The sequence below is a fragment of the Anabrus simplex genome, chromosome 4 (assembly GCF_040414725.1).
Source record: "Anabrus simplex isolate iqAnaSimp1 chromosome 4, ASM4041472v1, whole genome shotgun sequence".
Lineage (NCBI taxonomy): Eukaryota > Metazoa > Arthropoda > Insecta > Orthoptera > Tettigoniidae > Anabrus > Anabrus simplex.
Genome location: NC_090268.1, coordinates 221,261,155 through 221,288,165, shown reverse-complemented (window position 1 = coordinate 221,288,165; position 27,011 = coordinate 221,261,155). Strand labels below are relative to the sequence as shown.

The following is a 27,011-nucleotide window of genomic DNA, read 5'->3' as shown; positions in this document are numbered from 1 at the left end:
GAGACCTTACAAGATAGACAAACTTTTATCTGAAGTTGGTTCAGGATTGATGTGTTCGTGCGATGAGCTGTCCAAGGAATCCTTAACATTTTCCTCCAGCACCACATTTCAAAGCTTTCTATCCGTTCACGATCACGTTTGAGGATGGTCCACATCTCTGCGCCATACAAGAAGACTGAGAAGACTAGAGATTCAACGAGCTTCTTTTTTGTCCACATCAAATATTTATTTACGATTCCTGTGTGCGTGCAGAAACTGCTTGTGGTGTTAGAAGATTATTTCCAAGAGGAATTCGGAGGTGTTCGAGTTTGAAGTTCACTGACTAGTTAATAGATTTTGTAAAATGGGAAATATTAATAATGAGAAGCAAAGAAAATGATGTACACTGCTAAGAGAAGAAAATCTTCAAGACATTAGACATCACCTGCAAATCTCTTAGCTGTCTTTCTCAGCAAACGGGAATTTCTTATGGTTCCCTACAAAGGACTACGAAGTTACTTAAGTTAAAACCCTATAAATGTAGGTCCTGCTGTAGTGCAGGAACTTAAACCAGGTGATCCTGTGTGTATGATTAGATTTAGTGAATGGATTTTGAATAAAGTGCATGATGGAGGAATAGATTCTAATCTCATTCCCCTCTTAGATAAAGCGTAGGTTCACTTATGTGCATACATACGTAAATGGTCTAAATAGCTGATATCGAAGTGCCACAAACCTCATCTGCTCAATGAAGAACCTCTTCATGATGAGAAATTAGGGGTGAGTACTTTCAAAGTGTACTAGAATTTATCAGGTAGTTACTCTAGCTTGCTCTTGTATTAGTAGGCTGGCAAGACGTGATAGCTTGCAGCTCGAGAAACTTACAACAGTACATCTTCTGTTTATTACTTTAATGAATGTTGGTATGATATTCTACTTCAATACAACTTGCTTCACAATCAACAAGTTCTTCCTCAGAAAAATCTTCCATTTTCTTAAACAAATAATATATACATAATAATATTTTTTTTCACACCTAACATCAAAGTAAAAAAATGAACTATTATTAACATGAAAACGTCATGTGAAAGGAGGGAATTTGTGTAAAGAGAGTATGATAGTTCCAGTATGAATACATATTTATCACAATAAATTAAAGAAATACGGTTCATGGTTAATTCTCTCTTTGCCATTCTGAATTCCTCTATCTTTTAATTATCATTCCCTGAAATTCTGCTTGCTATATGCCTCAACATTGTCATATTTTTTATTTTTTCTCCCACGGTTATTATCGCACAGCAGTTACGGTATATAATATGTTTTATATAGGTCACTATATTCTACACAAAATTACTTTCATTTCACTATCAATGTAGAATGGGCACCCAGAATGGAACCTTTGAGAAGTGTGCCAGTTCCTAATTGTGACCTTGAATGTTTTCCAGAACCATTCTTTTTGCCGTATGTTTATGAAGATGCAACTTGACTGTGTTGTGCACAATTTATATTTTAAAATCTTTGTCTTGCTCAACTTTTCAAACCGGCATCCTTGTTTTAAGACATATTCACATCACAAGAACAACATTCATGAAAAGTATTTTCATTAAACACTTGAACAAGAATCCAGCAGCAAAACAACATAAGACAACAGGTACGGAGTGAGCTGTTGGAGCAGTCAGATCATGCAACACAAGCAGAGCCATAGAACAACAATCATAACTTACCTTTACAGCCTGCCTTGGAAAAGTTGTAATGCGCTGGCAGACATCTGTCACAGCGAGAACCTCCCACTCCAGGGTGACACGTACAGTGGCCGTACACAGGGTCACACAACGTGGAAGTAGAACCGACAGTGTTGCACTCGCATGGCACACAGTTTGCAGACGTGTTACCATAACCAGGCTGAAATCACAACACGAATCCCCGTCAAACACACTGACATTGACATTGTGTCCCTATGCTGTATACAGAGTGTTGGATGTTCACCCAGATTAAGATAAATATGGACTGTTGTTAAATACATACACACTGTCAAGAAGATTTTCAAGGGGCTACTAAAAAATTTCTTAAATAGGTAACTTCTTAAAAGGGGGTAATATCTGAAAACGTATATCCCGAACTACATGTGGTTTCCTTGTTTAAGTTCTGAAAAGAAACAAACAAGTGTCTAATCAAGTCATATATATTGAGTTGGTGCATAAGTTCGTGGCATTTTTCCATAAGTTTGTTAAACATATTAGATACACATAAGAGGGAATGCAACTTTTCGATTCCGCGCCTGTAGAAATTACGTGGTTTTGAGTCAAAGAACTCATCAAGCCATGTTCGGAGCACATTTTCATCCAGAAAGGAAGTTCCTTGAAGGTTGTTCAATAGAGTGGAAAAGGTGCAAATCTGAGGGTGCAAGATCAGGTGAATACGGTGGGTATGGAATGACTTCCCAACCCAATTCCTGTATAGTGTTTTTTGTCAGGTTAGGAGAGTGTGGTACGGCGTTATCATGAAGCAGGCTGCAAAACTCTCTGTGAAATGGAGTGTGGAGTCAGAATTCCACTTCAAGATATATTGTAGGTTGTGGTCCGCCATGGTGGTGGTGGTGGTGGGGGGGGGGCAGTCGTAACATTTTTGTTTTGCGAGATGGTACTCTGGTTACTATGGGTTTATTTATCGGAGGTGGACAGAAACATTTTTGCTGAGTATAGGGATAATTCCATTGGACAGAGCATGGCAAGAAAAAGATTTTCTCATTTTAAGGAGAATCGTTCTGACATTAGTGACTCTCCATGTTCAGGAGGACCTTTGCAGTTTGACGAAAATCGTTTAAATGCATTAATCCAAAATGATTCACATCACTGTACTCGAGAACTAGCAAATGTGATGAACTGTTATCATTCCATCATCATGCGACATTTGCATTCAATGGGCAAGGTTCAATAATCGGGTGTATGGGTACAGCATGCTCTAAGCCAAAACCACAAAAATCAGCGGGTGGCCATATGTGCATCTCTGCTTGCTCTTCATCGATTGGCTTGTGAACAACACTGACCATTCCTATCCCCTATCATTACTGGCGACAAGACAAAGTAATGCTTTAGAGGAAGTGTCCTTAAAATCAACATAGGATTGACAACATTAAAACAAACAAAAAACTCAAGAGAAAATATATAAATTATTTCTACAATTGAAAGCAGTCGTCAAGGAAACACTTGTACAATATTCCATAGAGAATATGTCCTAAATGAATATTCTTTTCTTAATAATTCATGAAAAAAGGTCAATTTATAAATTAAAAATTATATAAATTTATAAGTAATTATCGAAATGAAGAAATCCAGATATCACAATGTGACTCTTAAGCATTACTTTGTCAATTTATATATTTTTCATCTAAACAGTGTTATGTGGCTGAAGATGTTGATAATATACAAAACATGTACCACTTTTAACCATTAAATTGCCTTAAGCAATCATTGTATCGACTAGGTGGAAAATAATAAATACTTAATTGTGAACAGATAGGTCTTACGGCGACGATGGGATAGGAAGGGCCTAGGAGTTGGAAAGAAGCGGCCGTGGCCTTAATTAAGGTACAGCCCCAGCATTTGCCTGGTGTGAAAATGGGAAACTACGGAAAACCATCTTCAGGGCTGCCGACAGTGGGATTCGAACCCACGATCTCCCGGATGCAAGCTCACAGCCACACGCCTCTACGCGCATGGCCAACTAGCCCGGTAAAGAAAGGGTGTCTTTATGCTAACATAAGGAAAAGAAAAGCATGGTTTATTGATAGTCATTTCTTTATTTGTAGTTCAATGTCTGTATTTGAGGTTACATATTGAAGTTACGTCATTTGCAGATAGTGAGTGGAGCTGTGGACGCTAGAAAATGGAGTGGAAGTGGAGAAACAGAACATTTACGAAATATTCTTCTTCTCTTTGAGTTCAATAGAGAGGCGAAAACAGCAGAAATAAAATTACTGATATCTGTCAGAGACAATACGAACTCAAATAAATAATAATCATCTGGCCTCAACTACCGTGTGATTAAATGCCATTTAGGCTGCCTGCTTGTCAATTTTGACACTACATTTTTAATCTACCAGTGGACGAAAGAATGGGTCTATGGCTGTGTTTGCATCTTACAACATGGAGTGCCATCCCTACAAAAACCAATTATCTCCATTGGATTTCAACCTACACATCCATAGAAACCTCAGTGAAGGAATATGGAGTCATAAAGGAAATTGCTATAAAGGCAAGGCTGGAAATTCCCATTATTGCAGTGCAATGAAGGAAATTAAATTCATACTTAGTTTTTCATAACATGAGTATGTAAGTCTGGTCTCACTAAAATGATAATATATTGCCAGAAGGAAATTTCATCAAAACTTTGAACTTAATTTAATCGAAAACATGCCTATTCCCTTGTCATGAAATTTTGTCAACTACTCACCTGGCACTGATCGCAGGTTCGCCCCACAAATCTTGATCTGCAGGTGCACTGGCCTGTCTGAACATCACAGCTATCTGTCACGACAGAGCCCACGGCACTGCATTTGCAGGCTAAAAAGAAAGAACATGACATACAAATTTCCCAGCTTTATAGAGAGAAAAACAAATTCTGCTTCCTCCAATATTGACACCTTAGTGATATCTAGTGATCTATGTTATTTAAAGAAAGACATTAATATAAATCTAGTACAAATGAAGATCAAACAGTTATAGATTGTACAGGGAGTATAATTTAGGACTTTGTACTTCTAGTCACAGGCTGCAGGAACCCCCATATGAGCACCACACGATGTGTTAAGAAGTGTTGACAGCTGATGCAGCAGGTGCTTAGATCCTCGCTCAGTTTGCTTAGAGCAATGAAGCATAGTGTGGTTTACATGGATATATCAATTCACAGAACAATAGGATCTAGTTTATCTGCTTGCTTTCTTTATTTTGTAGCAGTGTTAAGACAGCAGGGGGAATCAATGGAAATTTCTTAATTTATTGTTTTAAAAATTATATGTTTTGCTGTCGTGAAATATATAACCTTGTTGGGACCTTTGAACTTGGAAGAATTCTGTTTTAGAAACTCCTTTTTATGTCTTGTATCAAAATTATCATTTATCTGTGAATTTTAATAATTTTGTTTGTTATCAAAACTTGTGAGACGGCGTGTACCTACACGTGCAGTTTTAAAAGCGCATTTCCTGCTGCGTAAAATACTTTTCTGGAACGTTTATTATCAAGAAGAAAGATGAGACTTTTGATTGGAGAAAATAAGAGTTCATGTAATTGGTGAAAGTGAAAGTTGAGGGTCAAGCCCGCATTCTGATTGGTTCTTTTGGTGGTTGTACCATTTCCTGTTTCTCGATCTTACCAGCACCTTCGGTGGGAATGAGGTAGTCTCTGCGTCTTTTATTTTTGACCATCCTAGAGAGCAAGTACGCTCCCCCATCGGTCCCATCATGGGATACCTGGTCTCAGGGTACACAATGTTTCTTCTTTTATTTCGGTTATTAACTTCATTTAAATGTAATAATTTCTTTTCTTGTGCAGGAGTTTATCCTCGAGATTCACATTCACTGCTAAATTTGTCGAAATGACTTAGCTTGTAGGCCCACATTTTTTTCGGAGGAAATTGTTTTCAATTACCTTGTAACTAATAATGTAATTAACTTATTCCTTGGGTTTGCCTCCCATAATTCTGTTTCACCTAACACATACACTCAAAATATATGCTCATTACTGTACGGGTTTTAGGTAGTGATGCAAGTTTTCTGTGCCTCTATGTCAGGACCTTTTTTCCTACCTTCTCCTCTATGCACATTGTGCACAATAAATTATTATCTATCTATCTAAATTGTCATGTATCAATGGATACTTCCTTTTAAACTACTGATTAAAATTTCTTTTGTGCATTGCGCATGTCTGCAGGTGCGATTAACACTTCAATTTACTTTATAAATACCTTTGAGTTTTGTTTTGTTCTTTCTATTATGAGTTTTTCTTTGTTTCCTTTTTAAAATAAATATCTGTTATCCAAAGGCAATAACTATTTATATTTTCTTTATTCACAAAGGCTATGTTCCATTACTTCATAGGGTTCCATGCCAATTTCCACATCCAGTCTGCAGTTGTCATGTTTCCCAACCTGTTGTTTATGTTTTGTAGTGCATCACTTCAGCTGAACCTTAACTTTATTTTACTGTGTTTATAAATTGATTATTATTATTATTGTACCGGGCGGTACACCTCCACGCCGCTAATTTAAAATGTGCGCCTGTTGAAACTCCTCTGTTGGAGGAAGTCTGAACTTTATCTACGCTATTAATTCTCTACTTTCTCTGAAGATGTCACCACATGGAAAACTTTGAGTTTTTGAACTGTGTCATTTTTGATGTGTTTTTGTTTCGCTTGAAGTAAGAAGTGTGAACTTTCTCTTCTAGAGGACACTACTGAAGATCAACAATAGTGCACCCTAGTGCGGAGTGAAAGAACTATTTTTTTGGAGAAGTTCTTATTTCAAAAGTTTGTTTCTTGTTAAATTTCTTTCTGTTATTGTTTAAGTTGGCTGTATACCCCTCTTTTTCCCCTTGTTTTAGATTTATCCAATCCCGAATTTCTTTGAGTTATTTCCGACCAATCCGATGTATCTTCCCCCAACTTGGATATGTTTCTGTACCCTAGCCAATAAAGAATTTGCGGGAGGGTGTTTTCATTCCCCTAACGCCTCGAACCTTCTGCGAGAGGATATAAACTGCGGATTTTAGGGTCTCCGAGCCACTTCTGTTCCATCTTTCAGTGTATTAAGTACATAGCAGGAGGCGGGAAGCGCCTCTTTCTTCGGCTGCGGTCAACAACAAGGTAATGGCCAATTAATAACTTCTTTCTTTGCTTGCTAAGCAGTTTAACTCTCGGGGCGGGTGCGAAGCGTTCCACCATGTAACCTTTTCCTAAAATGTAACGACTCTTTTCATCTATTCTCTTTTAAAGCTACATTCTGGGATAGAGAGTGCTAACCCTCTCGAGCTCCCACTCATATTGTTTTGAGGTGAACTTATTTTTCTCAACCTATTCTTCGTTAACGTAAAACAAATTGTTCTCTTCTTAAGTCACCTCTTTAGTATGGGATTAGCCCTTGTATTAACGGCCTAGCGCCAAGTAGGTCTAAATCAAAGTGTATTAGGAGTGCAAGTTCGCCTCCTCTCAAATTGTTATTTTAGAGGTCATGTAATCAACCTTCTTTTCATTTAATAGACCTCAGTAGGTTGGGTATTTTACCCCTGTGTATATATCCTTAGTGGACAGCTTGAAGGTAGAGTTTGGTGTGGCCTTTGAGAGGCTTAAATTTTGAGAGCGAGTGGCTCTTTTGAAAATTGAGTGTTGTATGCCTCGTGGAGGCTTTTCTGTGTAATTTGGAGCAAGGGCTCCTAGGTATGAATGGGGTTTTCTGCCCCTCTGTTAAAACTCGTGTTTGGGGTAAAACTGAGCTGATTGCCCAAGCAGTGTAAAGTCAGGGCACGAAGCCCAAATCCTGTAAATATTGTAACCACCCTTGTGATTTGCTACTTTGTACCTGCCATGCTTGTTATTTCTTTGTTTTGGAAAAGAAAATATAACCTTGTTAAATTTTAAATTAATTTTACTTTAGTAGCTTGAGACCTGTTCACCACCCCGCACCTTCTTTCACGCATAACTACCACTAAAACACGGTAACAATTATTATTATTGTACCGGGCGGTACACCTCCACGCCGCTAATTTAAAATGTGCGCCAGTTGAAACTCCTCTGCTGGAGGAAGTCTGAACTTTATTGACGGTATTAATTTTCAAGTTTCTCAGAAGATGTCACTACCTGGAAATTTTGGAGTTTTTGAACTGTGTCATTTTCGACATATTTTTGTTTTGCTTGTAGTAAGGAGTGCGAACTTTCTCTTCTAGAGGACACTACTGAAGATCAACAATAGTGCACCCTAGCGCGGAGTGAAAGAACTGTTTTTTTTTTTGTGGAGAAAATTCAATTTCAAAAGTTTGTTCTTTGCTAAATTCCTTTCAGTCATTGTTTAAGTTGGCAATATTAACCCTTTCTTTCCCCTTGTTTTGTATCTAGCCAATCCCGAATTTCTTTAATTAATTTTCCACCAATAATGTGTTTCTTCTTCATATTGTGTAGGGGTTTTCTCGGTTAGCCAATAAAGTGTTTGTGGGAGGGTGTTCTCATTCCCCTAACGCCTCGAACCTTCCGCGAGAGTATATAAACTGCTGATTTTAGGGTCTCCGGGCCACTTCTGTTCCATCTTTCAGTGTGTAAAGTACATAGCAGGGGGCGGGAAGCGCCTCTTCCTTCGGCGGCGGTCAACAACAAGGTAATGGCCAATTAATAACTTCTTTCTTTGCTAGCTCAGCAGTTTAACTCTCGGGGCGGGTCCGAAGTTTTTCCATTATGTAACCTTCCTTAAATGTAAAGAAACTTGTATCTATTCTATCTTTTAAACTACATATTGGGATAGAGAGTGCTTAACCCTCTCGAGCTCCCACTCATATTGTTTTGAGGTGAACTTATTTTCTCAACCTATTCTTCCTTAACATTATGTAAATTTGTTTCTTTTCTAAAGTCACCTCTGTAGTATGGGATTAGCCCTTGCATCAGTGGCCTAGAGCCAAATTAGGTTTTGAAACAAATACATTAGGAGTGCAAATCGCCTCCTCTCAAATTGTTGTTTTAGAGGTCATGTAATTAACCTTCTTCTTATTTAATAGACCTCAGTAGGTTGGGTATTTTACCCCTGTGTATATGTCCTTAGAGGGCAGTTTGATAGTGGAATTAGGTGTGGCCTTTGACAGGCCTGAATTTTGAGAGCAAGTTGCTCTTTTCCCGAAAATTTTGTTTTCTGCGCGCCTCAAGGAGGCCTTACTTGTGTATTTTGGAGCAAGTGCTCCTAGGCATGAATGGGGTTTTCTGCCCCTCTGTTGAAACTTGTGTTTGGGGTAAAACTGAGCTGATTGCTCAAGGATGGTGATCGCGGGGCTCAAAGCCCAAATCCTGTAAATATTGTAATTGTACTTTTGTTGCCTTGCTACTCTGTACCTGCCATGTTTGTTATTTCGTGATTTTGAAAAGAAAATATAACCTTGTTAAATTTTAAATTTACTTTAATTTCGTAGCCTGAGACCTATTCACCACCCCGCACCTTCTTCCACCTCTAACTACCACGGAAAACTCCGTAACAATTATTATTATTATTATTATTATTATTATTATTATTATTATTATTATTATTATTATTATTATTATTATTATTATTATTATTATTATATTTGTGTAACCAAGCCATTAAGTGGTTACATATTTATTTAATTTATTTACTTATTCATTTGTCCTGAGCATGTACATAGCTAGTGAGTTCAGTTTAGTTTCTATAGGCACAGTCATGCCGCTTGTACGAGACGATTATGTCCGCTCGCCATTGTGGGCAATGAGCCTGCTGTCTCCCCTTCTCTGCACTCCTATTCCTTGGCAGTCTGCTATGAAGTCTTGAATTATACTCCCTGTAATACATATACCTCAAACTCCACATATTTATTTATTTATCCTATGGGTTTTAGTGTCTGGGATGTCCGAGGACATGTTTGGCTTGCCTTGTGTAGAGAGATGATGAATGAGGTGGAGGGTCTGATATTCTCAGAGACACTCTGCAAATTGTCAGTCACCATTTGAATAGTAGGATAAATTAGGAATGAAAGAAATGTGAAAAGAGGCAATGGAAACATAAGGGTTTAGAATTAGCAGTAATTACCTAACCGTCCAAGGGATTACAAAGCTGTTGAGTTCAGTTTAGTTTCTATAGGCATAGTCATGACACTTGTATGAGGCGATTATGTTCGCTCGCCATTGTGGGCAATGCGCTCGCTGTCTACCCTCCTCTGTGCTCCTCGAACGGTTAGGTAAGTACACTGGAAAGTACAGAGGAGCCGAGAGAAGGAAAGGGTTTGATAAATACACACATGTGGAGTGTTGTTCTGTATGGGAGTGAATCATGAACAGTAGGCAAAAGGGAGAATAAAATGTGACCTGGTGCTACAGAAGCCAGCCCCGCGGTAATGGGGTAGCATGCCTGCCTCTTTACCAAATATCCCAAGTTCAATTCCTGGCCTGGTCAGAGATTTATATCAGGATCTGAGGGCTGGTTTGAGGTCCACTCAGCCTGCATAATTACAATTGAGGAGCTGTCTGATGGTGAGATAGCAGCCCCGGTCTAGAAAGCCAAGAATAACAGCCAAGAGGATTTGTCGTTCCCAACCACATGACACCTCAAGCTGTAGGCCAAGGCCCTTCGAGGCTGTTGTGCCTTGGAGTTTGGTTAGTTATGGTGCTACAGGAGAATGTCTAGGATAATTCACAGAGACAAGAAAACTAACAGCTCAGGAGGACAAAAGTTTACTCCAACACAATGGCTTAGTGAAGGGAGGAAGAACATCACAGCAAGAGTTGTTGCCAAGACAAAGAAAGCATGTATTACTTACGTTTGCAGTCTGCCTGTGCAGGATCACCATAATGTCCAGGCCTACAGCGTTCACAGCGCCATCCCTCAGTGTTGCCGTGACATACGAGACATTGACCAGTCAGGGCGTCGCAGGGACCTCCGTTGCAGTTACAGGGTTCACAAGACGATCCTGGTTCCAGAGGGTTTCCAAAGTAACCAGCAGCACACCTGGCAACAACAACAACAACAACAACAAGATTCACACATCTCAGCACATATCTAGGTAGTTTATGTCCTCTGTGAGCACATTAGGAGCCTAACAGCTGAATGAAGAGGTTGCTTTACTTTTTAACTTATACTCAGAGGCTCTTGCAGATTTAGATTATGTACTTCTTGTTAATGGTGAAATCTTAATAATATCAGATATGCTGATGTTGATTTCTTGGAAGGCCTAAGAAATGACAAAGAAGTAAGTGAATCTTCTGGTTTACATATTAAAGTAAAGAACACAAGGTTTATGTCTGATGGTAAACATGAATATTATTTCTATATGAAACAGAAATTGGGAGAGCATTTAAATTTACATATCTGGGTGTAATATTCTTCTTATAATACACATTAGTTGCTATAGAAATAATATAAATAAGAAAACCATTGAGAGTACTCGTCCTTAGACAGTTTTCCTATTACAACTGTCCATAAATCGATCACAATACTGCAATCCCTCTTTAAGGGGATAAGCTCATCTAAAGAGTCGTGTTTGTCTTGAGGATCTCTTTAGCTGAGGCTGATCATAGTTTTCTCTGAGATCAGAGTGCTTCTCTGTTTCAAAGCAAGATTTACAATCATTGTACCACCAGTACAGTCCTATAATGAAATTAATAACTCAAAGCAAGATGGAATAACTTGTTGAGGTAAAGCAAGTTCTGAATTCACTGATATCCCCACTCTATCCTCTGAAATCTTCTTGATGAAAAATGAATGATGCATCTGTAACTTGGTTTCTGTTAAGGGAAATCACAGAGCCTTAGGGAGGTGTGAACTTGTTGGCTGGAGTGTACTTTAACAAGACAAAGTCGTTCTGGACTACACTGTGAGGCTTGACATGACATGACATTAGCAGAGTCAGTTTGCTTCTTATTTTTTGGCCAGCATATACAGCTGCTAGTTCTCATGCCTGAGGACCTGCAGCAGTCAATCAATAGCTTCAACAGCACATAGGATCATTTTGGCCTCACCATCAACGCACAAAAAAACAAGATCCTCATCCAACCTGCCCCAGGGACTAGCCTTGCAGAGATCAATGTCTCTGTTTCAGCAGTCATTCTGGAACAGGTAGATTACTTCTCAAACCCTGGGAGCATCTTGTCTAAACAATGTTACTCAATGGATCCTATACTGCCATGACATCTAGAAACTTGAAGGTTTTCATCGGCAGAAACATAATTCAAACTTAAATATCAAATGAGAAAACCATGTCTCCAATCTAGCAAGTCTTGAAAAAGTGTGCATGAACAGTGTAAACACCTCTATCATTGACCACTGGCTTCAGTGGACTGGGCATGTGTGCTGCAGGTTTCCTCACCAATTCCTTTATGGCGTACTTTCCTCAGGCACAGGACCCTGTGGTGCCCCTTTGAAGCCAGCTTAAGAAACAATGAAGGTTACAAACATCAACCCTGGGACACACTTCCAAACCACCTCTACTGCTGTTGAACTGCGTGAGCATTGCAGGCTTGAAGTGGCTGACTTACTCCATCAGATGCAGCCTCATCCTCCCCCATCCATCTAGGTCAATCTGTGAGGATGCATGTTTCACAGTAGAATTGGTTTGTTTGGCCATCAAAAGTACAAGCACAAACACCACTGAGTGCTAGTAAGCAAGAGAATTTGTAGCAGCTGACGACAACAGCTACCAGGTGTTCATTACGCATGGTGATACTAACCCAAGCCAGAAAATGCACATCAAATGAATGTCGGAATATCAATTCAGCAAAACTGAACTCTTTGGTAGAATTACTTCATAATTCAGTAGATAAATACTGAGCTCTTCTTCCCTGTTCTTTCCCTCTAGGACAGTTACCTACATGAATAATCCTGATAAACCACTCAGAAGTTCCATTGGCCTTGGGCCACTGGGGTCAATAAGGTGTAATATGTACCGAGGTGCTGACGAAACGTGGCATACTCATGACCACGGAATGGTGGTTGTTACCCGACACGTGCACATCAGGTACTCCAAAGTGTGAGAACCATTTTCTGCAGCAGTGAAAGCTGAAGAAATGATCTCAACCAGAGTAAAATGGGAGTACTGATCCATAGGTACGAGGACATATTTGTTGCCTCGGAACGGACCAGTAAAGTCATCCTAAATTTTGGACCTAGTTCCAGTAGGAAGTGGAGTGGACTGAATGAGGTCATGTTAATGAACATAAGTTGTATCTTGACAAGCTAAGCAGCCTCTAGTTGAGAATCCATTCTAGGAAACCAGCAGTGAGAGCGCAGAAGTTGCTTAGTGCACACAATACCTGTGTGCAACTCTTATGAAGAGATAGTGGAGTAATTATCCTCTCCCTCTCAGCAAGTCATCAATGTGAGTGAGATTTAGGGAAAAAATGCAAGTTGTTAAGAACCAGTTCCTTCACCAGTGCTGTTTGTTCAGCAATGATCTTGTGAAATTTATATATCACTTGGCTTCATTTGGCCTGGAAATGGGTGAGAAAGGATGGTGTGATAAATAATCTGAAGGGTAGATGTACCAAGAAAATATTACATCCTTGTAATACTGTACATATCAGCTAAGCAGTGTGTGTAGCTTAGTATCAGCTAAGCTACTCACACCGCAGCGTGAGGTCCAATTTGTTTTCCGCTATGAACTGAGAATTCCAGCAATTAATATCACTAAGCGCAGTGTCTACTTTCTTCTCAACAAGAATTCAAAAACTTCACATTCTGCACAACTCCAACAATCAACCATGCAGCCCAATCAACACGGCTTGGTTACTCAATACACCAAGTGCCAAATTCTCCACTTAAGCTGATACAGTGTACAGTCGACTCTTCTCCTAGAGAGTATCAACTACACATTTTGTTACTCAGACATTGTACATACTTGTATATTTTTATATATGTGTCAGTTTACATTATGTTCATTCTTAGTTCCATAGCACTCGGTCCACAACTGTTACATATTACCAGGACCTACTGAATTCCATGAGTCTATAATCATACTAAAAAATGTTTAACCTACAACACAGAGCACCTCATTTGTACTTTTATTCCAGACTTTTTAGCATATTTAGTCTACTTTTATTACTCACCTACATCACAGGTAATATTCCATTTTCATTTGCAACATTTTGAGTGCCATAACCCTTGCCTAATTCAACCACACTTCATATTGTAAATTCATAAGATTCTTACTGCTTAGAAACATGTTTTAGGATTTTGCCAAAAATTGTGTATGTTTAATATGACTGATGATGACCCCGAGTAGGGTTGAAACTAGTCCCAATGTAATGTAAATAACATTGTAAATACAACTTAGTACTGAATAGGTGGAAAACTCTCCTGTGCATTATTTATGTTATCTCAGTTCAATACGGACCAATAACATGAAGTTCATAACCCTTGATGTGTGACGCACATGCGTCATCATCGGCTGTCAATGTGTTAATTTGTTGATGTTGTTCACAACGAATTGAGGATCTTCTAAATATTGTCAGGGAATATCACAATGTCATCTGCATAGCAGATGCCCCCTTAATCATGATTCTCTTAGAGAGCATTGAACCATTTGTTACACTGTATACTCAATGATGAACAGCCAGTCAGAGATTAAAACATTCTGACAAGTTTTTATGGAAAGTAAGTGACCAAATGGACAATAGCAAGGGCCCATACCCTGCAAAGAGGATTACTCACGTTTGACAGTGAGCTCCCACATATCCCTGAGGGCAAGCGGTGCAGATGTAATGTTTTCCTGCAGAGTCAGGTACGAGCTCACATGTAGGGCTGAAGTTGTTGCTGGGCTCAGCGAGAGGGCAGGCGCAGCGTTGACAGTCTGAGGGGAAGCCCTGTTCCGCATCGCCGTAATAGCCTGGGGCACACCGACCACAATTGTTGCCCGCCGTGTTGTGCTCACATGTCTGAAATTAAAATATAGCTGGTTAGTTTGTGGAGCAGCAATTACAAACAGAAAAGTAAACTTTACAAGTAGAGGGAGAAATAGAAAAACAAAAGGATGATATTTAAATGTAATCTCAACACTGAGGGGGCATCAAAAAAAATCTTCAGTCTAGATAAGAAGGAAGAAGAATGGAAAGGGCAGAAATAAAAGGATACATATGAATACAGGAGGTAAAAGAGTAGGAACGTATCCTACTTTTATTAATAATAATAATAATAATAATAATAATAATAATAATAATAATAATAATAATAATAATAATAATAATAATGTGTGTCCAACCCTTGATCTGTTCCTCTACAGGGTCGGATATGAAGTGAGATGGATCTTCGTAGTGAGTTTTTATGACCGAATGCCCTTCCAGATGTCAACCTCGTCAGAGGAGTTAATGAGATGAAATAATGTCTGATATATGATACTAATTACTATTATAACAAGTGTTCGTGTTGACACGTAGCCTACTCCAGTCGAATAGCACCACAGGGTCTGCTCAAGTCTTAACGTCACCATCTGATGGATGAATCACTATCAAAAGCGCCATGTGTCCTCAATCCATATGAGCACTGTGGAGAGGTTTGGAATTTAATCCAGGCTTTTGGCACGCAATCTAGTGATTAGAAACTGTACACCACCACCACCTCCTCTACCCTGCCGGCCAACATTCTGATGGTGAAACTTATTTCCTCCAAGGGGACTCAAACCGGCTAACCATGGTGTCAGCCCATATAGACTTCATTGTCTTAACAATCATGGTCAGGAGGCAGGCTATTATTGACATGATACTGTATAGGCTTTTGGGCTTATGCCGTGTCAAGAAAATAAGGTGAAATTCTTTACATTTTGCAGAGAACTGTGCTCTGCATCATCAGAAGAAAATCTCGACTGTCCATGAGAAAGGATTCTTAAACAATGACTTTTGTAATTTAGACGTTATAATAGAAGTTCATTCGTCATCAGATGGCTCCCCGGAAGTGGAAGCTGACCGAACCATCAGAATCAGTTTACGAGGGTCGAATGCTAGTGCTGTGCTATGTCCGGGGAGCCATCTGGTGACGAATGAATGTACCATTTCCACTTCTAATATAACGTCTAAATTTCAAAATTTCAAAACCCTTTCTTGTGGACAGTCAACTGACTGACTGACTGTCTGTCTGACTGACTGACTGACTGACTGTGTATTACTGAACGTAATATTAAAATGTACGAAACTGGAATCTACACCTGCAAAACCAGCAGACTAGCAGTCAGAATACCAAATTCTCGCTGCACGAACACTTCAAATTCAGTGAAGTGCATGTGACAGATTGGAAGAGTTTCGTATTGCTGCACGAACAAAGCTATTGTTTCCATCTCTGAACACGGCTGCATAATGTGGAGATGCACTGGACACCAGGGTAATTGTAAATATTTACTGTGTTGTTTGTCATGTTCTGCCCATTTAACCTGTAAACTGTATCGTTTATGCAACAAATATATGAAAAGATGATCATTAATTTTACAAATAAACTGTAGAAGTTGTGTTTCAGGTTTATATATCAAATTAACATAGAAAGTCAATCCAATCAGATGCAAAAACAAGCTTACAGTTAACTATAATGGCTCTGGAAGTGATTGGTATAGACTCACAGAACAAGCTCCAGTGATGGCATCACATGTGGCCGCATGACCGTTGCAGTTGCACTCTCGACACTCCTTGCCCACTCTCACGTAACCATACTGGCAGTCTTCGCACGAGAGGCCCGTGTAGCCCAGCGGACATACGCAGCTCTCTACGGTGTGAGCAATGGCCTCGGCGCCGACGGTTGCCGTCGCTTGGATGGCAGCCCGCTGGAGGCTGAAAAAACACAAAACATTACTCAAATTCACTGCTCCACCAAACAAGTGACTACAGTGCAAGAGGCTTCAATGAACAAGGAGTGAGGATACCAGTGGTTAACTACAAAGGCACTCTTGGAAATTAGGGATGGAGTACCTGAAACACTTATCTGATTATTGTTATACATTGTTGATACCAACGTGAAAAACTACCTCCTCTTTATCCTCCTCCTTCTCCTCCCCTTTTCTCAACATCTGCCTAAACCTAACTCCTGGATAACACTCTATCCTGGTTCCCTTTCCTCCACACACTTTCCCCACATGCCTACCAATGGACAATGGAATTTCCCATGACCAGATCCTCAACTCTACCCATCTCATTTGATCTCTCTTGGTGATCTCTATATTTCCTGATGGATAGGAAACCTGCTTCCTCCTACTGAACCTGTTCCCTCCCTTTTCCTGGGGATCTGCCACCTTGCCAACTGCCCTAAATGCAGATTAGTAGTGATTGATTTATCCTCTACTCTACATTTTCCTATCCTATCTTTTCCTTTCCTCCCACTTGTCCCCTCCTCTGCAACAGTTCCCTGTTTCTCATCTTACCCCTGCTGTTCTACCTGCAGTGACTCATACTGATGCCTGTCCTAAATTCTGCCACATTAACCTACCTGTCTTCCACAATTTTCCTCCTTCCTCCTCATCCCTCTTCTACAACTTCTGTATCCTGTACAATGTTTGAGGGAGACCTACCTTCCTTCCTGTCCTGCTAGGGAATTCTAATTATCTCTCTCATACTCTCCAATTCCTCACTGATACACCTTAGTGCCAGCTTGGACCTCCAGTCCCTATACCTGCATTCCTTAGCCGTTCTTTACTCTTTTTTATGGAAAAATGAAAAATCAGCAAAAATAAAATAACTTAATCTGTAATGAAAATGAAATGCTGTATGGCTTTTAGTGCCGGGAGTGTCCGAGGACATGTTTGGCTTGCCAGATGCAGGTCTTCTTATTTGACTCCCGTAGGCAACCAGCGCGTCGTGATGAGGATGAAATGATGATGAAGACGACACATACACCCAGCCCCCGTGCCAGCGAAATTAACCAATTAAGGTTAAAATTCCCGACCCTGCCAGGAATCGAACCCGGGACCCCTGTGGCCAAAGGCCAGCACGCTAACCATTTAGCCATGGAGCCGGACACTTAATCTGTGAATTTAAAACTTTATAGGAAAGAAATACAGTAAAACTTGCTTAAAGCAGAATCTCAAAGGACCTCAATTTTTTTCTGAATTAGACAAGATTCCACATTACACAAAACACTGGTTTTTTGCCTTAAAACACCAATCACCACTGCTACATAGAACATGATACAGTATACAGTATTTTAAAATGTTATTCAGGGCTTACCTATATTGCCTACACATGACGCTCAGCTATCCAGATTGATGTACATAATACTGTATTATACTGATTTCCGAGTATTATTACATCAGTATGATACACAATATATCAGTTTGATACTGTAACAACAATGGATATACGCTCCTGAAACTTATTTTTATCATCCATCTCCTCCTCTTTCTCGCCCTTTCTCACTGCTAGAAGGGCTGTAGCTGATTCGAAATTGTGATATGTCATAAGTTGTTCATCACTTCAAATAAAGTTCCCTGCTTGACACAAGTTGGATAATGCCGATTTGTTTTCAAGTGCTTTCTATCACCTATATTACTGTACTTGTTTCTAGAAGATGGATTATTGGCCTTTCCCTCATGGAAATTCCTGAAGTGTTCCAGTGAAGGAGTGGAAAGGCAGCTGCTCTGATGGCAGAGATGTCCAAACACGTGCTTCAGTTTGTCCATGCAATGACATTGAACATATCAGCACCAGAAATGCATAAATACTGTACGTAGGACTACAACAGTTCGTAATATTTTCCGCATTGTATAAGTAGTTTTAAAAACGTTATTCATTTCCTTTTTTCCGCATTGAGGAGATCCTGCATTATACAAACATAAAAACATTATAACAAGGTAAGCTTCAGTAGGACCAAGAAAAATTTCCGTAGTGGATAAGTTTCTGCTTTATTCAAGTTCCGCTTTGAGCAAGTTTCACTGTACTGCCTTGAATATTACACAAGGATCAAGCAGTATACTGTACTAATGCAATGACTACACTACAATAATACTTAAGCAAGAACATTCCTTGTGTTATGTGATGTTCTCTTACCTGCATTCCACCTGGTCCGTGTGGAACTTTGCTCTCAGCAAGACGTGCTTCACGTCGGCAAGAACGCTCATTAGTTCATTTCGTGTTGCTTTCTCTCCTCGAAACTCCGTTCTCCGTGGACGGTTAATGATGTCCTTCACATGTTCTGGAATGCGGTACCAAGCACCTTCCACAAGCGGCACTGTCACAGTGATGTTGGTCTTGCGGTAGGCGTACTGACCGTACCCGAGTCGCAAACCATTATGTCCCTGAAAGTGACAGACAGTGGAACAATGACACTGGCATAAGTTCTTGTTTATTTTTTAACATATGGCTTTTAGTTTCCGGAGAGTCAGAGGACATGATCATCAGGTCTATCTGTTTGACACCCATGGGTGACGTGTCCTCTGGATGAGTGGTGATGATGATGATGATGATGATGATGATGATGATGATGATGATGATGATGATGAGGTATTGAAAGCATCTGCACATAGCCCAGTCCTGTCGAATCACACCTGGGGTTATGCTGAAAGCTTAACATCTCTCCATCCAACAGACAAATCACAGTCACCAACGTCATATGCCCTCACTCTATATGAATACTGCAGAAAGGTTTGGAACAGTATCAAGGCTTTTGGCACACAATCTGGTCATCAGAAATTATATACTACACCTCTCCTACCCTGTTGGTCAACATTCTCATGATGAAATTTTTTCCACCAACAGGACTTGAACTGGCTAACCACAGCGTCAGACAATTAAAGATTTGATGCCTTAATGATCATGCTCAGCAGGTGGGTATTTCTTGTTTATAATACTGATGATCTGGAGAAATTTGACCAGAAAAAGGTACAGCCTTTCCTGAGACACCCAGGGCATGTTCAGTTAGTTTTTAACAGGAGTGTAGGTGGTAAGAACAGTAAGGGTACACTAAGATATGAACATAACAAACATGTGGGATGAAGAAATAAAATAAGTGAGTGGCAGTGTGGTTTGGGTCATGTAGCTGTCAGCTTGCATTCGGGAGATAGTGGGTTCGAAGCCCACTGTTGGCAGCCCTGAAGATGGTCTTCTGTGGTTTCCCATTTTCACACCAGGCAAATGTTGGGGCTGTACCTTAATTAAGGCCACGGTTGCTTCCTTCTCGCTCCTATCTCTTTCCTATCCCACCGTTGCCATAAGACCTATCTGTGTCGGTGCGACATTAAGCAAAAATTGTATTGTATTGTAGAAATAAGAGGGTGACACAGTATAGGGTGACATGAAGAACTGCATCAATCCAGTTCAATAGCATTCTGAAAGTTTCTCAAGTAGTGTTACGTTCATGGTATCTGTGTGTCTGAGACTTTAGCATCATCGTGCGATTTTCTCCTGTTCGTGTGTTTACTGCAGTCTTGTTATTAGTGCTTGCTCCTGGAGCTCCTAGCCCCTGGCTTCAGTGATACTGCTGAACCTTCCTGAAGAATCAAGACAAACCTTTTAGCTGCAGAGTCTTGTGTCAGGAAATTCCCCTATCTGAGACTAATTCCAGCAGTCACCATCCAGCTGTGGTGCCTTGCACAGTTTTACCGACACTGTTCATAACCATCTGGATGGTGAGTAAGTGCCTCTTTCTAAAACGCATGATAATATTGATAAAAGTCCATAGGTATGATAATTTTGTGATCCAAGGTTGGCAATCATAAGTGTCAATCAAGTCTGAGGCCCAGTTAACATTTTACATATTCCTTAGTTATGTTTACTTGATGAGTATTAGCCACTCTTTCCTTATTCGTGCTGCAAGGCAAGTCCTACAATAAACTCCACTAGTATACTGGGTGGACAAAATAAACTGGCCCAGAAAACATTCACAATAGGGACTGACCATTGTTAATGAACATCACAGAAGATGCTGGAAATAGACTCATATAAACAAATAAAAACTGAGGAGTCCTGACTCCACTTCACTCAGAAATCACCGGCAGAACTCAACACGTGAAGGCTCGTCTGGATGCTTTAATGCATGCACAACAGTAAATTTGTAAGGATACAGATGCAGGTTCTTTTTGATAATAGTGTTTTGACATGATGATCTCATAATTCCCACTTGCACAGATAAACAGCGTTGATATTTCATCGGACTTTGTTCCAGGCTTTCCTTCACTCAAGCAGTGTTTTCTGGTGTTTAAACTATTTTCAGATAGTTACGGTTTTTATTTGCTACAGAGCCCGTTTCATGCCATTTTGCATTGAAGACTTTGCTGGAGGTTTTGCCAAAACACTTCGAGTCTTAAACTCTTGTGCAAACCGTTCCGCACAGGTTTTCCACAAATCCTGCTTCACATAACACTCAGCAATGAACACGCACTGTTTTATCATGAGCACCAGCTTGTGTTGCATTAACACTAAACACGTCTGCTCCACTCACTCACACGTAATGACAAAGCGACGTACTCCGGACAGAGCATGAGGGAGATGCACACGCGCAAACATTTGACAGTAACCGATTGGTGCATCAAATTCACAGTTTCCAGCATTTCTTGTGATGGGCCGTTCTCCTGTTCATTAATAAGGGTGAATTCTGCGTCAGTCTTATAAATATTTTCCGGGGCTGTTTCATTTTTTCCACCTGGTAGAAGAATATTTGTAAGAGCAACTTCACATTTTCATTGAAATGTTGATTTGAGATGAATATTTGATATATACACTATTTCAAATGAGGTAACCGTATAGAGTGTACATGTAAAAAGTTAATATATTAAAAATGTATAGCTGAATAAGTTAACATGGAGATAAAGAAATCTAATGAGACCTTGGGAAGGAAAATAGAGTAACTCACCACTAGGATGACGTTGGGTCCGACGGTAGGTTTCCCGCTCGTGTCTCCTCTCATGACCACCCAATCAACAGAGAAGGTCAGGTTGGTGCCGTAGCTTGTCAGTCTGTTGCCACGCCAACTTTCTGGAGCCAGCCAATAGTAGCTCTCCACCCCTGGCAACTCATAGTTCCCCACCGTCAAATACTTAGAGCGAGAGTGAATCGATGGAAGTACCGTGCGACTCACCAAGAGGTCTGTCACCAGCCACCTGGACAATGTGGACACCTGCCAGAAAATATTAGAGTAAAACCTCATTAATATGAACCCTCACCCTCTCTCATCAGACTGTGCAGGATGGTGTTGATTGAAGGAGAAAGAATCAAGGATGGTTCCATAAAAACTGGTGGACAAGACCTTGAAACTCGGGAAAGCTTCGAGGACTTGGAAAGCAAACTGTTGCAGAATTAGAGATGGATATCAGTAAAAGGATACAAACGAGTGCGAAGTACTTGATCTGAATTTATAATTTTAACTATAATTGTTTGATTAATTTGGGACCGTACTGACTTCAAACTAATCTATCACCTAATCAAGTTAAATCATATAGTTCCACCTTGTCAATACATTTTACAATCTTTCTTATTATGCCATGTTTCGTACATGTTTCAAGAACCTAATTGTTCTCTTCTTCAGCAGCTGTTTATTCTACCAATCACTTCTAAGACTTGCTAACATCACTAGCATTTTTTGCCTAATAAATAAATGACAATTTGCATATCACTTGAATAAATATTTACCACCTGTACCTAAGAACAAAATTATTGTGAGTCAGTTCAAATAAAACATCAAGACCTCTGTGTACTGTATTAAAATTTGGATTCTAACAAAAGTTATGTTTTTAGGAGGTAACGATATGAAAGACATTCTACTCATCTACTCGTAAATACTAGCAGGTTGGATTTAGAATATCAAGTCAAATCATGAACTGACCGTCTTAACCAATATGGCCCCTGTAAGAAGACTGAGGACACAGAGACCAATCTGAGTTATGGTATTCTTCAAGTTAATGCTGGCAAGAATCTTATAAAATCTTCCTCCTTGAGATACCTGGAGTCCTGTTTGCAGAGTAATGGAAATCTGAAGGATGAGATGCAAGCGAGAAAGTGGTGGAGAGAACTCACTGGTGTGCTCTGTGGCCAAGATATACCACTCTGTACATTGGGTAATTATCTACATTTCTTTTTTAATTGCTTTCATGAGGTTGGTTACATTCTTAAAATTTGCTCTTTCTATTTTTTTTAATGAAATGGTTTCTTTTTTCTTGGTCTCACTATAGCTGAGTATCAGTCATTTGATTCATCTCTACTGAAGGTTTCTATGGACCAAAGTCAGCATCATTAGTAATAACTTGTGAACATGAGTCTCAATCTGGTTTTTGTCACTAAGAGAGGGTGAAGTTCCAATTTAAGTCTTACCCTCTACACATAGACAATATGCTTAGCTTGAGATGTCATTTATTACACAAGAAGCAACTTCTTGATGATGATGCTTGTTGTTTAAAGGGACCTAACATCTAGGTCATCAACCCTAGGAACTTCTTGCAAGTTCCTCTATGTAGGGGTCTTATTACAGTCATGCATCAGTAAGCTTGGGACATCCTAAAGATACATATTTCACTTGTAATAAGCTAATGATGTGGTAAGGAAGAGCATTTTCTAAGTCAAAAGTTGTAACAGTACAAACTGAAATCTGAACCTTACCATTTCAAATATACATATACAGTATACATATTCTTATCATATATTTTTATTTATGGATGATGTATATTTACATGTATAGATGTATTTGTAAGTACTCAGCAAGTGACTATCAAAAAAAGGGAAGAAAAAAGAAGAAAGGCATCAATTAAACAATATTATAAAAATGGTAAAAAAAAAAAGGCAAGAACTATCAACTGTCTGATAATCTTGTATGAATTGTAAGTGTAAAATGATTACAAAGTTTATAAAGATTATAAAGAATTGCATGTGGTTCGGAAGGTTATAGAGGCGCATCTTATATTGAACTGAAAGATTGAAGAGTTATGTAAGATACTGACAAGTTACATGTATCATTCATCACATTAAAGAAATGTACATTGAAATGTTGTCATGTTTGATGTTGCCATGATTTTTTTTTTCCATTGGAATAGAAGATAACTGTACAGTGATTATAATAAATGTCAACTGAAGAGTGTAAGTTGTCTGGAGGCACGTTGTTGTAAGTAAAAGTATATTCAAAGTTTTTAAGTAACGAGGAATGCAAACAGTGGAAATTTCATTTCTTAAATTTTATGACTTCCTGATGGGGATTCGAACCCACGTCCCTCCGGGCGAACCGAGTATGCCTTTACCACCTCGGCCAGGCAGCTCCTTTTTATAAAAAGAGGAACTTGTAAATATAATTCCTGAAGACCAAAGAGGTATGTGTATTAGAATATAAGTGCATAGTTTATTTTATTTTAAAGAAATTACATATATTGAAGTGAAAATTATGTACAGTATGTATGAAGTTTGTTTAATCTTGCTATAATTTTGGAAAAGATTTACATGTATGGAGATAAGAATAAGCTTAGAGTCTAGATTTCATCAGCTGAGGACACACCCCTAGAGATAGTCATTTTCATGCTCAATTCATTTGTATTTTTTGTGAACATTTTAATTGATGAAAGTAAATATGAGCTCAGGTAGGAGTGCAGTAAATGAGTAAAATGAAGAGTCCTTCTTTGTTCTGCAATTCATGCTCAACTTATAAGCCTTAGCAATCAAGGTGGTTTTTTACATTGTGTATTAATCACATTTAACACAGGTATTGGAATAAGGTGACCCTCCATGGCTCAGGCAGCAGCGTGCCTGCCTCTCACCGCTGGATTCCATGGTTCAAATCCTAGTCACTCCATGCAAGATTTGTGCTGGACAAAGCGGAGGGAGGACAGGTTTTTCTCCAGGTATTCCTGTTCTCAATCTCATCTTTCATTCCAGCAACACTGTCCAATATAAGTTCATTTCATTTGTCAGTCATTAAACATTGACCTAGAGCCAGTACAATTCCTATCCTCGCTGCTATATGGGGGCTTTATTCATTCCATTCCTGACCGTACCTAATGACTGGAAACAGGCCTTGGATTTTCATTTTTCATCAGATTAAGGTGCATGAAAGTGCCGATTAAATTCATTGTTGAAGGTCATATTATAAATATTGATAGAAACAGGGATCACATGTCTTTCTTCACAGTACCCTGGGTATCAAAATATAAATATTTACGGTTAGGGTTTTCAGCCCTAGTGTCCTGCGACTGATAGGATGGAAATTGTCCAATGTGTTCTTGAACAGACCTTATGCGGTCATCAGAGAGTTTATGAGATGAAACAATGCACACTCCATTGTCAAATCCAACTTATTCTCCACTTCCAAAATTTTAACAGCCCTAATCAAACTGCCATCTGACATTTGGAATGTCACAAGTAAGAACTCTTTAGAAAACTTGATCAGTTTTCCTTGGTTATGAATAAAAAAATTGAGAAGTAACTGATTTCTGGGATGTTTCTGTTGTGGTTCCATCTGTTTCACAGGACTGCACAAAAAGGCAGTTCACAGAGTAAATGAACATAACTTCCAAAAAAAGTCAAAAGTATGTTTTCGTGCCTCTTTGGTTACTGGTAGCTCTTGAAAAAAAATGTAGGCAGTTATTGTTAACAAATCTCTTCCCTAATTTAGTTTTTCCCTTTTTAGTCACAACCTGAGTTTCTAAGGAGTCTCCTTTTCTTTCTTTGATATTTTCACGTTTCTGCCTGTTTTGAGAGTGCTTTTGATGTTCAATTATTGCAGAATGATCTTCACTTTCATGACGCTAGACCCCTTCATCCTTGACTTCACTTTCAGCAAGAAAAATAATATCATAGACATATTATTCTCTGAAATGAGATAAGTGAGTTATTTTTTTCATCACAAAAACCATAAATAAAATCTACATTTCAAATTTGAATGATATCCAACGAATCATAACATTCCTATAAAGAAAATAAGTTTTTCAAATGTTCTTTTTTAACACTGAATTTATACAGCTGTATGATTTTTTTATTTACCAATAAAAGGAACTAAAAACTAAATTAACATTTGAGTTTGTTTGAGGTTAGGTTTCACAATAACAATAAATCAACTTACCATTCTTCTGTATGTTCTGAACCAGATTGGTCATTATATTCTGAATAGGGTAAAACACAATATCTTCATTCATGATACACTCAGTAGTAGCAGGGAAAGTAAACAAGGAAGTCCTGCTACCTATGTGGTTAATAAGAAAGTTCTGACTTTCCATCAAACAGATTTGAATATGCAGAACAATATTTAAAACAAACTGACTTACACCACAGTTCCTTTCACTGCCTCATATAGAGATTTCAGAATGTGAGATTAAAAAATATTCCTGGCACTTTCATGAAAGAAAATATGGTGTCATCATATTTTGATGCTGCGAAGAAATGGAACATAATACAGGTGATAAAGTGGAACTGAAGAAAAGAGGCAGAAAGATGCAAGAGTTAATAGAAAGGCAAATACTAAAATATAGAAATATTTTGTCAGTGTTTCTTTAAACAATTAATTTTGTAAGCACAAATAGGTTTTTGAAAATATGTCTAAATTTGAATACTTCCTATTTTTTGGGTTAGAAACATACATTAATTGATTTGATTGACAATACTGGTAAGACTGCAATAACAGTGGTTACTACTAGTTGGAATTTCTCTTCAGCAGTTTAACCCTCCAAGTGCTATCGTCTCGCTACGAGATGATTAGAATCCCGGCACAAGTGCTATCATCTCGCAGTGAGACGATTCATAAAATCGGTATAACAACTCATAAAATCAGTATAACAATTGATTTTACGAATCTTCTGGCTGCGAAATGAAATTCTCTATCTGGTAGGCAGTGCAAGTTGGTCTTCGGTTGGGGAAGGAAAGCAGTAAGCAGCGATCTTGTCAGCTGTGAACTGGTCTTTCTTTACGTCTACTCAAACTGCCCAGTTGCTTTGAGCGTTTGAAGATTATTGTTTGCTAGCCAATTTGTGATAATGGTGTGCCTGATTTACTCTAATTTAATTGGTTTATTTTAGTTTAGTAATTATTATAATACAAACATGAGTGAACTAAGTGGTTCAAGTTCAATTAGAGAAGGTTTTTTTTTTTTTTTTTGCTAGTTGCTTTACGTCGCACCGACACAGATAGGTCTTATGGCGATGATCGAGAAGCATTGGAGGAGCTTGGGACTGATGAAAGTGAAGACGACATTGGTAATGTAGAAGATTTTCCTGATGATTTATCATTAGACAACTTTTCTTCTGGAAGTGGGGAAGTATATGACCCTAATTTAGATACCCTTGACTATAGTGATGTGTCAAGTAGTGATGTAGACAATCCAAACATGCTAACCCTATTAGGCACATCTAGACCTAATGACCCACCACAACAGACTCTCTCCGAGTCTTTTTACCTGTGACGTTTTATTAT

The 27,011-nt window shown here is 38.9% G+C and overlaps 1 protein-coding gene across 1 annotated transcript in view; it reads right to left on the bottom strand.

Annotated features, from left to right (window-relative positions):
- The window catches only part of wb (wing blister), a 682,542-nt gene that overhangs the window by 329,373 nt on the left and 326,158 nt on the right, over positions 1–27,011 (bottom strand). The window contains exons 8-14 of the mRNA XM_068227209.1: positions 21,487–21,750; positions 18,687–18,934; positions 16,271–16,478; positions 14,380–14,603; positions 10,496–10,683; positions 4,432–4,541; positions 1,704–1,881 (exon numbers count right to left, since the gene is read on the bottom strand). Of these exons, the coding sequence (XP_068083310.1) occupies positions 1,704–1,881; positions 4,432–4,541; positions 10,496–10,683; positions 14,380–14,603; positions 16,271–16,478; positions 18,687–18,934; positions 21,487–21,750 (1,420 nt within the window). The remainder of the gene's footprint in view (positions 1–1,703; positions 1,882–4,431; positions 4,542–10,495; positions 10,684–14,379; positions 14,604–16,270; positions 16,479–18,686; positions 18,935–21,486; positions 21,751–27,011) is intronic.